This window comes from Mustela nigripes, unplaced genomic scaffold (genome assembly GCF_022355385.1).
Source record: "Mustela nigripes isolate SB6536 unplaced genomic scaffold, MUSNIG.SB6536 HiC_scaffold_148, whole genome shotgun sequence".
Classification (NCBI taxonomy): domain Eukaryota; kingdom Metazoa; phylum Chordata; class Mammalia; order Carnivora; family Mustelidae; genus Mustela; species Mustela nigripes.
In genome coordinates this window covers 9,194,549-9,211,367 of record NW_026739562.1, presented here as the reverse complement: position 1 = coordinate 9,211,367, position 16,819 = coordinate 9,194,549, and the positions used below count along the sequence as shown (strand labels likewise).

Below are 16,819 nucleotides of genomic sequence, written 5' to 3'. Positions count from 1 at the left end.
AGCGGAAGTGTGTGTCTGATTTTCTTCCGGGCGGACGCGGGGCGGAAAGCAGAGGTTCCGGATTCCGGGCTTAGGAATGAAAGGAGAGAAGGCAGGTGAGAAACCGAGGCAGGCAGGTGGGAAAACCGTGAGGTGAAGGTGATCTTAGTTTGGTGTGGCAGAGGCTGGAGAGAAAGCGAGGACCCTAAAGAACCCGACGGGTGAGAGGAGGGGAAGGGGCGGGAGTTCTGGGTTCCACATTCCACTCCCCTCCCCCGCTCCCGGAGCTAAGCTTTTGACGTGGGCCGGCGGGCGCCGGGAAGGGGGTGTGGAGGGGAGTCGGGGGCGGTGGAGAGATGAACGGTTTCCCTAGCGACCGTTTCCTAGGCGACTCCAGGTGGCGCGGGGACACAGCTCAAGGCGAAGGGCCTACTAATGCCCCGGGCTAGGGAGGACTGGGCTTCGTCGCGTTCTGGGACGGAGTCTTAGGGAGTCTTTAGGGCGAGCAGGGAAGTGCAGGAGAGAAGCAGAAAAGAGAAAATGTGGGGCTAATCGATATCCCAGGGCAAGCCTCATTTTGGGAGGTCTGAACTCCATTCGCGGGGGAAGAGGGACCTTTGCCACAGGAAAGCGGGGGTCTGTTTGTCGGGTTCTGCTGCCCAGAACGTCACTAGTTTTGTGCCCAATAGTCATTTGGTTAGTAAGGCTTTTTGCCAGGCTTAAGATCATAAGCTTCCGCCAGCGCCTGGCTTTCACATGTCGGCCTAAATTCCAAGGCTTTTATTAGATCATGGAAAGGAATATTCTGTTTTCTTAGGGAAACACCAAGAATAGGATATTTTACTGATTTCATTAGGGATGGAGTGCCAGTGCAGGAGAATGAACTCAGTTTTGGTTAGAGGAGAGGTGCTAAAATGTCATTAGGACTAAGGCCAATCCCCACCCACTTTGCTGTCTCTTTTACCTTCTCCCTCCCGGAATTGAGCAGTTGGATTCATAGACTGTGGATTCCCCATTACTCAGGGTGGTGTTGCTTTGCAGACAGCTGGCAGAGAGAGAAGTTGGCTACCATGGAATCACCAGAGGAGCCTGGAGCATCCATGGATGAAAACTACTTTGTGAACTACACTTTTAAAGATAGGTCACACTCCGGCCGTGTGGCTCAGGGCATCATGAAACTGTGTCTGGAGGAAGAGCTCTTTGCTGATGTCACCATCTCAGTGGAAGGCCGGGAGTTTCAGCTCCACCGACTGGTCCTCTCAGCTCAGAGCTGTTTTTTCCGGTCCATGTTCACTTCGAACCTGAAGGAGGCTCACAACCGAGTGATTGTACTGCAGGATGTCAGCGAGTCGGTTTTCCAGCTCTTGGTGGATTATATCTACCACGGGACTGTGAAACTTCGAGCTGAAGAACTACAGGAAATTTATGAGGTGTCAGACATGTATCAACTGACATCTCTCTTTGAGGAATGTTCTCGGTTTTTGGCCCGCACAGTGCAGGTGGGGAACTGCCTTCAGGTGATGTGGCTGGCAGATAGGCACAGTGATCCTGAGCTCTACACTGCTGCCAAACACTGTGCCAAGGCCCACCTGGCCCAGCTGCAGAGCACAGAGGAATTTCTCCACCTGCCCCACCACCTACTCACTGATATCATCTCGGGTAAGTTGAGGTAGAGGGGCACATCATACTCAACTAGTTGGGTATGATCTTTAGTGGAGATTCTAGTTCAGGAGAAAGGAATCTTCAGGCTTTCTGGTATTAATTGACATTATTATTCCTGGTAGGAATTTAGATCCTTTAGAGACCAAGGTGAGATTTTTAGCTGCTGTCATAGGCAATCCTTTCCAGAGGAAGAACCCTGGAAAAGAAAAGCAGTACTTTGTGATGCACAATTAATCCTTGACCAGTGTGGGGATAAGGATTGCGACCTCTGCATGGTCAAAATCCATGTATAATTTTGACTCCGCTCAAACTTAACAAATCCCCATTATTGATCGGAAGCATTATCAGTAGCATAAGAAATCAACATGCATTTTGTGTGTTGTATGTATTATGTACTGTGTTCTTAGAATAAAACTGGAAAAAAGAAAATGTTATTCGGAAAATCATAAGGAAGAGAAAATACATTTGCAATATTATACTGCATTTATTGGAAAAAAATCTGCATATAAGCGTACCCACCCATCCGTGTTTTTTAAGGGTCAGCTATATACAAGTATTGAATCAAAAAAAAAAAGAAGCAGTGCTTATCCCCAAAAGGTAGTGAGGAGCTGTTTTGTATATAAATGTTCTCATCTATCCTGCATTTTCCCTGTACCTATGAGACTGATTAAGTAAATTGATGATGACTTAAGATATTTACATAACAGGGGCACCTGGGTGGCTCAGATGGTTGGGCCTCTGCCTTTGGCTCAGGTCATGATCCTAGGATCCTGGGATTGAGCCCCGCATCGGGCTCCCTGCCTGGCGGGAAGCCTGCCTTCCCTCTCCCACTCCTCCTGCTTGTGTTTCTGCTCTCGCTGTCTGTTTTTCTTTCTGTCAGATAAATAAATAAAAATCTTTAAAAAAGATGGGGGGGCGCCTAGGTGGCTCAGTGGGTTAAAGCCTCTGCCTTCGGCTCAGGTCATGATCCCAGAGTCTTGGGATCGAGCCCCACATCGGGCTCTTTGCCCAGCAGGGAACCTGCTTCCTTTCCTCTGCCTGCCTCTCTGCCTACTTGTGATCTCTGTCTGTCAAATAAATAAATAAAATCTTTAAAAAAAACACAAAAACATGGGGCTCCTGGGTGGCTCAGTCATTAAGTGTCTGCCTTCGGCCCAGGTCATGATTCTGGGGTCTTGGGATTGAGTCCCACATCAGGCTCCCTGCTCAGCGGGAAGCCTGCTTCTCTGTCTCCCACTCCCCCTGCTTGTGTTCCCTCTCTTGCTGTGTCTCTCTGTCAAATAAATAAACAAAATCTTAAAAAAAAAAAAAGTTTTGAGGGGAAAAAAAAAGATATCTACATAACAGACATTTTAAGTGAAGAGCCAACTTTAACAATCCTGACCCTGGGAGTGCCTGGGTGGGTTGATTGATGAGCTTTGTTCTCACGGATTCAGCTCAGGTCCTGGTCTTCGTGTTGTAAGATCAAGCCTCATGTGGGGCTCTGCACTCAGCAAAGAGTCAGTCTGCTTGAGATCCTCTCTGCCTCTTCCTTTGTACCACCCCTCCCCCTGCGCTCTTGCATGCTCTCTTAAATCTTTTTTTAGAAGATTTTATTTATTTTAAAGAGCAAGTGCATATGTGAGGGTGCAAATGGGAAGGAGCAGAAGGGGAGGGAGAAGGAGAAAGAATCTGAAGCAGACTCTGCACTAAGCAGAGATCCCCATGTGGGGCTCAGTCTCACGACCATGAGATCATGACCTGAACCAAAACCAAGAGTCGGATGCTTAACCAGCTGAGCCACCCACGTGCCCAGTAAATAAATCTTTAAAAAACAATCCTGACTGTGCAAGCGAGGTAAGCAATTTAGGTTTATTTCTTATACACACACACACACACGCACACACAGAGTGATAGTCCAACAAAGTGATTCACACTGGCTCTAAATTTCCCTTTTGGGTTATTGGATCGCCATTGACCGTGTCTTTCCTTTGACTCTCACAGATGGAGTTCCATGTTCCCAGAACCCAACAGAGGCAATAGAAGCCTGGATCAATTTCAATAAAGAAGAAAGAGAGGCTTTTGCGGAGTCACTCAGAACTAGCTTGAAGGTAAGGCAGATTTCTCTGTAGGGTTGGGACACCATAATATCTATGCATTCCAGCTATTAATCTGGCCTCTTTGATAGCTGGTGAATGAGTCCTCTCTGGCTCAAAGTTAAGCACTGGGGAGGAGGATGTCTGCATGAGCCCAGAAACCACCAGCCTCTGAGCTCCACAAAGTTCCTTGAGAGAACTACTTTCACTATTGCATTATCCTAAGCACCTTTTTCCTAAAGCACCCGCTCGGAATGAAAACAACATATTCTCTGCCCCAGCATAAAATGTCTGAAAGTGACTGGAGGACATCAGGATGACACACAGTAACTTGAGGGTAGTAGGTTAGAGCAGGATTCACGTGTGTGGTCCAGAACCTTAAGGGTAGGTGTCAGCTGAGCCTTAGCCTAGAACTGATAGATGTCATCTATGATTTTAATTTTGCCAATAGGAGATCGGGGAGAATGTGCACATTTACCTGATCGGCAAAGAGTCATCTCGTACCCACTCGTTGGCTGTGTCCTTACACTGTGCAGAAGATGACTCCATCAGTGTAAGTGGCCAAAACAGCTTGTGCCACCAGATCACTGCAGCCTGTAAGCATGGTGGAGACTTATACGTGGTGGGAGGGTCCATCCCACGGCGCATGTGGAAGTGCAACAATGCCACTGTGGACTGGGAGTGGTGTGCGCCTCTGCCCCGGGACCGGCTCCAGCACACCCTGGTGTCTGTGCCTGGGAAAGATGCTATCTATTCACTGGGTGGCAAGACACTGCAGGATACCCTCTCCAATGCAGTTATCTATTACCGGGTAGGTGATAACGTCTGGACAGAGACGACGCAGCTAGAGGTGGCTGTGTCAGGGGCTGCTGGTGCCAACCTTAACGGGATCATCTACTTACTGGGCGGGGAGGAGAATGACCTGGACTTCTTTACCAAACCTTCCCGACTCATCCAGTGCTTTGACACAGAGACAGACAAATGCCATGTGAAGCCCTATGTTTTGCCCTTCGCAGGTCGCATGCACGCAGCTGTGCATAAGGATCTAGTGTTCATCGTGGCTGAAGGGGACTCCCTGGTGTGCTACAATCCCCTGCTAGACAGCTTTACCCGGCTTTGCCTTCCTGAGGCCTGGAGCTCTGCCCCATCCCTCTGGAAGATCGCCAGCTGTAACGGAAGCATCTATGTTTTTCGGGACCGATATAAAAAGGGGGATGCTAACACCTACAAGCTTGACCCTGCCACATCAGCTGTAACTGTCACCAGAGGCATTAAGGTGCTACTAACTAATTTGCAGTTTGTGTTGGCCTAAGGCTGTGGGGGGAAGAGCAGCTGACTTTTACCCTCCCGTTTTCCAGCACCTATCCATCCAAATTCAAAGTCCTTGGGGCCCTGATCAGAGTTCTATGTTATTTTTTTGGCACATGTTAGAAAGGGCAGCACCTCAGTCTTTCCTGAACCTATAAGGGTGTTTCATTTGGGGCTTTTTTAGACTGCTGCTGCTCAGGTGGCTGCTCCAAGAGTAGGCCATCTGTCCTATGCTGTCCCCTGGTAATCCTGTGCCTCCCTGCAGATGGCTCCGAGCAAGCCATTTCTCAGACCATAGGCACAGCCGCCTCTCGTTCCCTGATCAATGTCAAGTAGAAGCACTGCTGATCCCAGGACAAAAGGAAAATGCCCCCATCTTCCTTTTTTCTGTAACCTGCAAAGTGGCTAATTGGTAATTTTCCACGAAGAATTAAGTGTTAGAGTTTTCCTTCAGGCTTTGGTTGGAAGAATGGTCTAAGCTGAAGGTGTCCTTCACCAGCAAGCACCAACTCTAGAATTCAGGACACTGCATCTCGTGTTTTCTCACCTCTCTCTCAGGAAATCAACACTTTGGGATTTTGTTTGTTTTGGGGGGGGGGTTTCTTTTTCTTTTTTTTTCCAAGATTTAAAAAATTTATTTGACAGAGACAGAGAGGGAACATAAGCGGGGTAGTAGGAGAGGGAGAAGCAGGCTTCCCGCTGAGCAGGGAGCTGGATGTGGGGCTTGATCCCAGGACCTGGAGATCATGATCCGAGCTGAAGGCAGACACTTAACGACTGAGCCACCCAGGCGCCCCTGGAGGTTTTCTTTTTTTCCTCAATATACATGCTATTTATTTTTTTTCCTTAGACTGTATTGTTTCAGGGGTACAGGTCTGTGATTCATCAGTCTTATACAATACCCAGTTCTCACCACAACACATACCCTCCCCAGTGTCCATCACCCAGTCACCGCATTCCCCCACACACACCCCCTCCAGCAACCCTGCTTATTTCCCGAGATTAAGAGTCTTTTATAGTTTGTCTCCCTCTCTGGTGTCATCTTGTTTAATTTTTTCCTCTCTTCCCCTATGATCCTCTGCTTTGTTTCTTAAATTCTGCCTATCAGTGAGGTCATATAATTGTCTTTCTCTGATTGACTTATTTCGCTTAGCAGAATACCCTCTAGTTCCATCCATGTCTTTGCAAATGGCAAGGTTTCAGGGTTTTTTTCGTGGCTAAGTAATATTCCACTGTATGTATAGATGTGTGTATGTGTATATATATATATATATATATATATATATATACACCATATTATCTTTATCCATTCATTTGTTGATGGACATCTGGGCTCTTTCCATAGTTTGGCTATTGTGGACATTAATGCTATAAACATTGGGGTGCAGGTGCCCCTTCAAATCACTACATTGGTATCTTTGGGATAAATACCCAGTGAATACTTTGGTTTTTTTGCTCTTGTTTTTGTTTTCAAGATTTCTTTCTTTTTTTTTTTTTTATATATATATATTTTTAAAGATTTTTTATTTTATTTATTTGACAGAGAGACATCACAAGTAGGCAGAGAGGCAGGCAGAGAGAGAGAGAGAGGAGGAAGCAGGCTCCCTGCTCAGCAGAGAGCCCGATGCGGGACTCGATCCCAGGACCCTGAGATCATGACCTGAGCCGAAGGCAGCGGCTTAACCCACTGAACCACTCAGGTGCCCCTCAAGATTTCTTTTTATTTATTAGATAGAGAGAGAGAGAGAGAGAGAACGAGCAGGGGAGGGGCAGAAGGAAAAGCAGACTCCCCACCAAGCAGGGAGCCCAGTGTAGGACTTGATCCCAGGACTTGGGATCATGACTTGTGCCGAAGACAGATGCTCAACCGACTGAGCCACCTGGGCGCCTAACACTTTGGTTTTATGTTTTATTTACTCCAAGGAGTAAGCCAGAAAGAAATAATATTATTTCTGATTAATAGCAGAAACTTTTTTCAAATTTAAGTATATAAGGTCTTTACTCTTTTAAAAGCCCTAAGGTAAGCCAAGAGCTAGGAACTGTTCATACAAATAAAAGTTTTGGAAGGGATACGTGTGTGTGTGTTTTGAATTTTGAAGGAGTGACTTCCTAAGGTAAACAGATTATATACCCGCCACAGGTACAGGATTGGATCCTGTACTTCCTTTTCTACATACAGGATCACTGCTCCAAAAGGGGAAGAGAGCCCTTGGCGCCAGTGAATTGGGGTCTGACAACTGAGCTGAGTATTTCTCCTCTCTTTTCCCAATGTTAAATGTTTCTGAATCATGCTAAATATCATTAGCCAGAGTGTTAGATACACAATAGATTTCTTTGACCCTATTTGAGAAAACAAGGACCCTCGTCCCATATCCCCATAACCAGTGAATTGAAGCCACACTAAATCTCTCTAGACACACAACAGTGTTCCATCAGGAAAGTGAAACAAGACAAAGGGAGCAAAATTATCCATTACTTAGCACACTTCTGCTATGTCAAGTCTGGGCTTAAATCCCCTTGGTCCTGTTAAAATCATTTGAATCTGTAGCAAGCAGGGTTGTCTTGAGTTCTTTCTGATCTGTGTATTTCACGTCTGTGATGTATGACCAGTCTTATCCTTTGCTGCCCCTGCAGTAATCTCCTTGTGGAACTCTTTGAGAACTTCCAACTGGCCAGATCTGATGTGGATGTGTGACCGGATCTTGGTGATGGCTCTTACAGCCTCCTCTGGACTCCAGTTGTACACCTGAAGTACAGGATTGGGAAATCAGAGAAAGAAAGGAGCAGGTGTTAAGGTGTCCTTGACCTAATAACAGGTGCTAATGGACTCTCAGAATTTCATTCTTTTAAAAACTTCAGTCAACCAATCCCACAATACTTTGCAATAGGCTGAGGGAACAAGTCAGTCTTTCTACCTAATTCTTGCTCTGCCAAACCCTGGAAAAACAAGGCTGAACATGCAAAGCTGAGATCCTAATTCAAGCCTGCATGGGCCTATTAGATGTCCTCTGGGAGCTGGGCTGTTGGTTGTGAGTTTCCTGGAGAGAGTATATGGTAGATGTTTTTATCCAACTTGCCACCACGGCTAGGAAAACAGCACTCTTTTTAGCTTTAAGTAGGAGGGTTATTTCTGTGTCGTCAGGTTTAGAACTCAATAAAACTGAGAAACTACAGATTTCAAGCCCAGCTGGGTCAATTCTCACTAAATCCAAACTATCCTCCTGAGCACCCATTTCCAGTAAATGGAGTCCTAATGATCAAAGCTTTAATACTATTAAATCACATACTTTCCAGTCCACAGTAACTCAAAGTCAGGCCTGTTATCTCTACATTTTTTTCCTTAAACTATTCACATAACTTAGTAAAATGCTCTATAGGGGCCAGATAGGTAACAAAAATGAGTCAAGTTGGGAGTTGTGTAATAGGGAATAAGGGACTACAGAGTATTTGCTTATAAATGTTCTTAAAAGCCTCACAACTGCCCTTCATAAAGTAATAGAATTTCATTGGATCCTCTGTTTCTAGAAACTAATACTGGAACTTTATTCTGAAATACTTTAAGAAATCTTGAGTCCTACAGAGCTGTAAGTGACTAGCACTATTATCTGTAGTACTAGATCTTCTGACATGCTATTTATAAGAAGTGCTTTTATTTTAGCCTTTTTCTGGTGTTAACATCCTTTGCAACTTCATTTTTTGAGTACCTGTTGTAGGTAGGTCAATGCTTGACATACTTTCTCATTCAAGCTTCATGACACATTTAGTTTGAGGATCAGAGAGGGGAAGCCACTTTTGCCTGAGGTCACGCAGCTGTTAGGTGGCAAAGCCAGAGATCAGCCTATCTGCAGGCTTCAGGTGCTTTCCACCTCCCAACAGTCTGAAACTGGGGACATGGCTCCTGCCACCAAGGCCTTCTAGTAGACCATGTTACTGAAGTTCTAGAAATATGCTGTAAATAGATCAGTCCAGAAAAACCTTTCCTACCTGAATCAGATATGCTGCCACCATAGTGGCACTCCTGGAGCGCCCAGCCTTACAATGCACATAGACAGACTGGCCCTGCTCCTGGTACTTGAGAGCAAACTGGACTCCTTTCTGGAGGTTAGCCAAGGTTGGAACTCCAGTCATGTCTACTGTGCTAAGCCGCAGCTGCTCGACTCCTACGTTCCTCCATTCCTGGAACCAGGTCCGCCAGCATAAAAGAATGAAAAAAAACCAACATGAGTGGTATGAATACAGGCTACCAAGAGACAACAAACAAGGAAGCTTAGAGTTTACTACAATGTGAATATACTGTTTACTATTTTCTAAACAAGGAACTTCTTACAGAGATGTCTTTAAAATGGCTGACCTGGGGCACCTAAGTGGCTCAGTTGGTTAAACTTTGGCTCAGGTCATGATCCCAGAGTCCTGGGATTGAGCCCAGCATTGGGCTTCCTGCTCTGTGGGAGCCTGCTTCTCCCTCTCCCTACCACTCCCCCTGCCTGTATTCTCTCTGTGTGTCAAATAAATAAATAAAATCTTAAAAAAAAAAAAAAAAGCTGACCTGCATGGTTGGTCTTTCATCAAACAACAGCTATGCTACTGAGTTAGAATTATGTTCAAGATTTGAAATGTTCTTGGGGCACCTGGGTGGCTCAGTCATTAAGCATCTGCCTTCAGCTCAGGTCATGATCCCAGGATCCTGGGACCGAGCCCCACATCAGGATCCCTGCTCAGCGGGAAGCCTGCCTCTCCCTCTCCCATTCTCCCTGCTTGTGTTCCCTCTCTCGCTGTCTCTATCAAATAAATAAATAAAATCTTTTTAAAAAAAGATTTAAAATGTTCTTAAAGTACCCTTTGGGTATCTGAATCTTTAGCTGCATAATATTAGCTGTATAAAATTCATTACAAAAGTTGTATAACTGTTTTTGCATAATTGTGGCACCTGTGCAGTGACCGGACTGTAGGGTTGGACTACTATATTTTGCAAGAGCTTTTTATTTCTCTTTAAGTCTCTTCTTTGCCTCATTTTTTTGAGAGAGTACATGCTAGAAAGTAGAGTTACCATTTTAAAATTCAAACACCACACCTACCTTTGTTAGTACATTATCATTTCAGAAAAAAATAAGCAATAGATGAAATAAGGCCTCTGGCGTAACAAGCAGTTTTTTTTCCTTAAGACTCCAGATAAGGTGGTACCTGGCTGACCTTGCAACTTTTGATCTGGTTCTAAGTTCAAGTCCCACCTTGGGCTTAAATTACTTAAAAAGTAAAATCTTAGGGGGAAGAAAAAAAAAAAGACTCCAAATAGGCTCCAGCTAATCTGTTAAGCTGTTTAGTTGGAACCAAAGACTTTATGACTGAGTGAAAGTCAATATTTTATACTGCTCATGAAATTAACAAAAAACAGCAGGTTTGCAGCATGGGGTTTGCATCAATTATGCCAGAAATACCTAGGAAATTTGCTAAATACTCGATTCCTGGACCCACCCTAAAGTTCCTAAGTCAGAATTTCTAGGGGGTTGTACCTATAAATCTGCCATTTTAACAAGACTGCTCGATAATATTTATGCTTATTAAAATGTGAGAACCACTGCTCTCTAGGCTAGTTAGGTAATGTAGCTGCATCGACAGGTGTCAATGTCTCAGACCCAAAGACTTTTTTTTTTTTTTTTAAGATTTTATTTATCCATTTGACAGAGAGAGATCACAGGTAGGCAGAGAGGCAGGCAGATAGGCAGGCAGAGAGAGGAGGAAGCAGGCTCCCTGGCAAGCAGAGAGCCCGATGTGGGACTCAATCCGAGGACCCTGAGATCATGACCTGAGCTGAAGGCAGCGGCCCACCCACTGAGCCACCCAGCCCCCCCCCCCCCCCCCCCCCCCCCCCCCCCCCCCCCCCCCCCCCCCGCAAAGACTTTTTGTGACTCTTACACCACAGGACTGATCACAGGAAGGAACATTTAACATTTTGGCTAATAATTCCTGAGGCCTTGTAGCAAAGTACTCTGGGCAGTCCAAGGAACTGTTACCCATTTCTTAAAAATGTATGTCATCACTAATGAATATATTTTAAACTTTTTTTAGATTATATTTATTTAGTTAGTTGACAGAGAGATTACAAGTAGGCAGAGAGGCAGGCAGGGAGAGAGGGGAAGCAGGCTCCCTGCTGAGCAGAGAGCCCCATGCAGGGCTGGATCCCAGGACCCTGAGATCATGACCTGAGCTGAAAGGCAGAGGCTTAACCCACTGAGCCACCCAGCATCCCATTAATGAATATATTTTAAATATGAGTCCATTTCTAAGGTCACACACAAAAAAAACAACAACAAACCTATGGGTTGAAATAATAGCATCTTCATCAGGTTGTATCAGTAAACAAGAAAGATGACTGTGTAGAGCTAATAGATGTCAACATGATAAAGATAGGGCAACATCATTGTTTATTTATTTGATGTGGGGAAGGGAGGGAGACAATCTTAAGCAGGCTTCACACCCATAAAGGAGCCAGACCTAAGACCTAAGAACTAAGACCATGACCTGAGCCAAAATCAAGAGTCCCATGCTTAACCGAGTGATCCACCCAGACATCGCAGGGCAATGTCTTTATATTAACCATTGTGGAGAGTTCCACAAACAGGAATTGAAACTTAATGAAAATTATGTTTTAGGTCTGAACTCTGTATGACAATACTTTGGAGTTCCACTTTATCGTTAACATATGAATAAAAATTCCCTCAAATTAATGCCAGATGAAACCTACACAATTTTTCAGGGGGTGGTTTTATGATAAATTACTCTTGGGGACTGGGGGGGGTGGCTTTTCTTCTTAGAGTTTATAGGGTCTTCATCTTGAATGCCTAAGGCAATGCTTGATGTTGTGCTCGCTAAGTGTTGAATGAATGAAATCAAGCCTTAGAAAAATTGCCTTTTGATTTGGTTACTGACTCCCAATTACGGAAATTAAGAATATATTTGTGCACAACGGAGTAGGCAGACTTTGTCAATGCTTTTAAATGCCTTTCACGTCGGTTTCTCTTTCATAATTAGTTTCTACCTCCAGCGAAGCCATTTAAGTTTAGAGGGCGGACCCTCCTCCTGAAGAGGCGGAAAAAGCCTGCGGGCACGTGTCTCTGGTGCACGGTCACCTGCAGCTCGCTCTCCACCAACTTCGCCCACCCCGGTCCCCCAGGCCCAGCCAGGGTGGCGGGCAGGGCTGGCGGGCGCCCCTGCCCTTGCCCCTGCCCCCTGGCGCGCTGCCAGCCCCTCACCTTTGAGGAGTTACACAGGAACCGCGTCTCATACTCCTCGTTCATGGTGATGACCCCGCGCACGTTCTCGTCCTGTACCAGCTGCCGAGGCAAAGAGGGGGCTCAGACAGGGCCGCTGAGGAGTGGGCGGCGCTCGCCGGCTCCCAGTCCCGCCGCGGCCCGGCCTCCCGGCCCGGCTCCCCCGCCGCGGCTCACCCGGCGCGTCATGCTCCGCAGGGGCAGCGCCCCCAGCAGCACCGTGGGGTCAATGCGGTGGTACCACTCGCGGTGCGCCCGGCCCGGCACTTTCCCACGGAACACGGTGTACAACAGCGTCGGGTAGAAGAGCACCCGGGCCAGGCCGGCCTCCAGGAGCGCGCCGGCCGCCATCCCGCCCCAGCCGGCCTGGCGCAGCCGCAACCTGCCCGCGCCTAGGCTCGAGGTCGGCGACCGCGAGAGGAGCCCTGTGGGCGGCGGGGACGGGGGCGGCGAGTCGTCTACCGCCTCCCGCGAAGTCGACGCGGTCGGCGTGGGCCTCTCGGGCGCCGAGACTCTGGGCCCGGCCTCCTTGCGCTGGGCGAGAGAGCCGGGGCCCCCCCCGCCTGCCTCCATGGCTCGGGAGGAGGGGCCGCCGGCCTGTGGGAGGGACCAGGGATTCCTGGGCGCGAGGCCTGCGACTCTACCACGTGTGAAACAGGGTCCCCTGCCCGGGGCCGGCGGCCTCCCTCCCGAGGGAAGGGACTGGGACCCCAGGTGAGGGGGCGTTCTGACCCCGCAGCGGAACCGGTCCCGGGCCGAGGAAGAGCGGGCCCTGGGCAGAGGGAGGGGGCTGCGACCCCAGGTGAGGGTGTGACCCCACCGAAAGAAAGAGCAGCCCAGGAAGAGACTCTGCGGTCGGGGCAGCACGGAAGGGCCGAGTTGTGGAAGGGGCTTTAAGCGTTTAGCCCGGGCGGGGGTGGGGCCTCCTATCTCAGGGGTGGGGGCCCCTATCTCGGCGGAGAGGGTTGGAGGGGCACCTGGGCTGATACGGCCCTCCTCCCACCCTCCCATCGCCGGAACCCCTTGCTCCCTCCTCCTGCCCAAACCCCAGTATATATATATGTGTGTGTGTGTCTGTGTGTATGAAGAAAAAATACATAAATCATAAATATAATATCTAACAATTATGAAAATATACTGAAGTATTGTGATAAGCTTAAATGTAAAAACCACACCCTACAGAGAGGTAAGAGAAATGGTTGTGATGCCGCTTATTTACGTTTAAGTGGAAAATGGTTCTGGTGCTATTTTAAAAAGGTTTCTTTTCTTCTTGTAGAAGTAATACATACTTGGGGTGCGCAAATGGCCTAGTGGGAGGAGCATGCAACTCTTGATCTTTTGGGGTTGTGAGTTCAAGCTCCACATGGGGGTTAGAGTTTACTTAAGAAAACAAGAAAAAAGTCATACGTACTCATAGCAATTGGAAAATACAGCAAAGTAGAATTTAATTATCCATAATCTTACCACCTCAGATGCATGTTTTTTCCTCTAATTTCCTATGTGTACCACTAGAAAACTTTTGAACAGCTTTGTTGAGATATAACTTACCCAGTAGGCCTATACCATCATTTATTTACCCATTCTTCTGTGATGGAAATTTACGTTGGGTTTTTTTTTTTTTAAACTGATTAAGTGGTTTCAGCTTTTTTTTTTTTTTTTTTTTTTAACAAGGAGTTCAGTAGCTTTTTTGGTTTTTTGTTTTTTAAAACAAGGAATTGCGGACTCCTGGGTGGCTCTGTCAGTTAAGTGTCTGCCTTCTGCCCAGGTCAGGATCCCAGAGTCCTAAAATTGAGACCCGTGTTTGTCTCCCTGCTCAGTGGGGAGCCTGCTTCTCCCCGTCCCATTCCCTCTCCCTCTGCCTCTCTCTCTCGTGAATAAATAAATAATCTAAACAAAGAAATAAAAAAACCAAGGAGTTGGGGTGCCTGAGTGGCTCAGTCGGTTGAGCATCTGCCTTTGGCTCTGGTCATATCTGAGGGTCCTGGGATCAGGACCACATCAGGCTCGCTGCTCAGCGGGGAGTCTGCTTCTCCCTCTCCTGCCTCCTCCCTCGTGCTGTCTCTTTCTCTTAAAAAATAAATAAAACTTTTTTTTTAGATTTTATTTATTTGACAGAGAGAGACACAGCAAGAGAAAGAACTATAAGCAGGAGGAGTGGGAGAGGGAGAAGCAGGCGAAGGAGAAGAGCCACCTAGGTGCCCCAATAGACAAAATATTTTTTAAAAATAAAAAAATTAAAATTTTTTAAAAATAAAAAAATTAAAAATAAACAAGGAGTTTAGTGTGTTTTTTGTTTTTTTTTTTTAATTTCAGCTTTTATGCAGATATTTTATTGTCACTCCCTCTACCCTGGTTTTGCTTTGTAGTTTCTCATTATAATAGTAATATGTTTATTAAAAAATGCAAACTCTTCAAAATGATATATAAAAAGTGAGGGTTTCCAGTAGTGGAGATAATTGTTTCAGTTAGATGTATGTTCCCCCAGGGATTTTGGTTTTTTCTTTTTAGAGACAAACTGTCCACCAAAATTCTTTATCCACTTCTCTTACAATATCTGAGCCGTCATATGCTCAGTGTCCCTTGCAGTAAGAAGGGATACAGGACTCAGTCGCCTCCGATGGAACGTGAGAGGAAGTGATGTGTGCGCCAGCATCAAGACGAACAGGCCCAGTCCGTAACTCCTCAAGTCTCCTTCACACTCTTTTTCTCCTCTTGGGGACTGGAGTGGTGATGAGGGCGGCTGGAATCATCTCAGCAGGAATGAGTTCTACGTGGCAGAGTCCTGATTAATCTGAGTTACTAAGGGTCCCTGGATCAGTTAAGCATCTGCCTTCAGCTTGGGTCATGATCCAGGGGTCCTGCGTAGGGCTCTCTGCTCAGCAGGGAGTCTGCTTCTCCCTCTCCCTTTGCCCCTTCTCTCACCCCCCAGTTGTGCTCTCTCTTTCTCTCATTCTCTCTAAAATAAATAAATAAAATCCTTTTTTAAAATAGTAAATTAATTTGGGGTGCCTGGTGGGCTCAGTCATCAAGCGTCTGCCTTTGGCTCAGGTCATGATCTCAGGGTCCTGAGATCCAGCCCTGCATCAGTCTTTCTGCTCAGTGGGAAGCCTGTATCTGCCTCTCCCAATACCCTGCTTGTGTTCCCTCTCTCGCTGTGTCTTTCCTGCCAAATAAACAAAATCTTTTTAAAAAAGTAAATTAATTTAAAAAAAAATAAACAACTCCCCATACCACCCTTCCTCCAGCCTCTGGTAACCACTACTTTTTTCCCCTTTGTCCCTCTCTCTTCCTCTATCTCTCTCTCTCTTTCTCTCTCTCGCTTTTTTTTTTTTTTTACACTTTTTAATCTCATTTTTAATCTCTTTTTCTTTCTTTCTTTACTGAATTATAATATACATACAGTGTTCTATTAGTTACAGATGTACAATATAATGGTTAACTCTTTGGGGTGCCTGGGTGGCACAGTCACTTAAGTGTCTGCCTTCGGCTCAGATCATGATCCCAGGGTCCTGGGACCAGGCCCCGCAGTGGGCTCCCTGCTCAGTGGGGAGCCTGCTTCTCCCTCTGCCTGCTGCCCCCCCTGTTTTTGTTCTCTCTGTCTTTGACAAATAAACAAAAAGCTTTAAAAGAAATAAACAACTTGGGGTGCCTGGGTGGCTCAGTGGGTTAAAGCCTCTGCTTTCAGCTCAGGTCAGGATCCCGGGGTCCTGGGATCAAGTCCCACATCAGGCTCTCTGCTTCGGCAGGGAGCCTGCTTCCTCCTCTCTCTCTCTCTGCCTGCACCTCTCCTACTTGTGATCTCTGTCAAATAAATAAATAGAATCTTAAAAAAAGAAAGAAACAACTCTTTTTTATGATTCAACAAATATTTTTTTAAGATGTTATTTATTTCTTTTACAGAAATCACAAGTAGGCAGAGAGGAGGAAACAGGCTCCCTGCTGAGCAGAGAGCCCGATGTGGGGCTTGATCCCAGGACCCTGGGATTACGACCTGAGCTGAAGGCAGAGGCTTTAACCCACTGAGCCACCCAGGCACCCCAAAAAAATTTTTTTAAAAGATTTTATTCTTGGGCGCCTGGGTGGCTCAGTGGGTGGGCCGCTGCCTTCGGCTCGGATCATGATCTCGGGGTCCTCGGATTGAGTCCCACATCGGGCTCTCTGCTTGCCAGGGAGCCTGCTTCCTCCTCTCTCTCTCTGCCTGCCTCTCTGCCTACTTGTGATCTCTCTCTGTCAAATAAATAAATAAAATCTTTAAAAAAAAAAGATTTTATTCTTAAGTAATCTCTAGAGCCGATATGGAGCTGAAGCTCACAACCCTGACATGAAGATGTCTTTTATTTTTTTTTAATATTTTATTTATTTGACAGAGAGATCACAAGTAGAGAGGAAGGCAGAGAGAAAGGGGGAACCAGGCTCCCCATTGAGCTGAGAGACAGATGTGGGGCTCGATCCCAGAACCCTGAGATCATGACTTGAGCCAAAGGCAGAGGCTTAACCCACTGAGCCACCCAGGTGGCCCTGACATGA

At 46.4% G+C, this 16,819-nt stretch overlaps 2 protein-coding genes across 5 annotated transcripts; one reads left to right on the top strand and one right to left on the bottom strand.

Moving 5' to 3' along the window:
• The first annotated feature begins 1 nt into the window (after window position 1).
• LOC132008518 (kelch repeat and BTB domain-containing protein 4) lies at window positions 2–5,454 on the top strand. Of its 4 annotated transcripts, none has more exons than XM_059387159.1 (4): window positions 2–95; window positions 1,021–1,638; window positions 3,625–3,731; window positions 4,168–5,454. In XM_059387159.1, the coding sequence occupies exons 1-4, from the start codon at window positions 77–79 to the stop codon at window positions 5,026–5,028; spliced, it is 1,605 nt and encodes a 534-aa protein (XP_059243142.1). In that variant the 5' UTR covers window positions 2–76; the 3' UTR covers window positions 5,029–5,454. The 4 variants fall into 4 exon arrangements, with proteins under 4 accessions (XP_059243142.1, XP_059243145.1, XP_059243144.1 ...); XM_059387162.1 differs by having other exon boundaries at window positions 27–95; window positions 1,025–1,638; XM_059387161.1 differs by having other exon boundaries at window positions 36–200; window positions 1,025–1,638.
• A 1,975-nt stretch (window positions 5,455–7,429) lies between these two features.
• LOC132008519 (phosphatidylglycerophosphatase and protein-tyrosine phosphatase 1-like) lies at window positions 7,430–13,136 on the bottom strand. The gene is made up of 4 exons (XM_059387163.1): window positions 12,470–13,136; window positions 12,275–12,355; window positions 9,009–9,200; window positions 7,430–7,770 (listed from the first exon to the last, which is right to left on the bottom strand). The coding sequence occupies exons 1-4, from the start codon at window positions 12,863–12,865 to the stop codon at window positions 7,612–7,614; spliced, it is 828 nt and encodes a 275-aa protein (XP_059243146.1). The 5' UTR covers window positions 12,866–13,136; the 3' UTR covers window positions 7,430–7,611.
• Between the last annotated feature and the right edge of the window lie 3,683 nt (window positions 13,137–16,819).

Coding starts and splice junctions, on each gene's coding strand:
- LOC132008518 (XM_059387159.1), top strand. Junction 1,639..3,624: donor ACTCACTGATATCATCTCGG/GTAAGTTGAGGT, acceptor TGACTCTCACAG/ATGGAGTTCCATGTTCCCAG. Junction 3,732..4,167: donor CACTCAGAACTAGCTTGAAG/GTAAGGCAGATT, acceptor TTTTGCCAATAG/GAGATCGGGGAGAATGTGCA.
- LOC132008519 (XM_059387163.1), bottom strand. CDS start 12,865: ATGGAGGCAGGCGGGGGGGGCCCCGGCTCTCTCGCCCAGCGCAAGGAG. Junction 9,201..12,274: donor TCCTGTGTAACTCCTCAAAG/GTGAGGGGCTGG, acceptor ACCTGGTTCCAG/GAATGGAGGAACGTAGGAGT. Junction 7,771..9,008: donor TGGCAGCATATCTGATTCAG/GTAGGAAAGGTT, acceptor CCTGTACTTCAG/GTGTACAACTGGAGTCCAGA.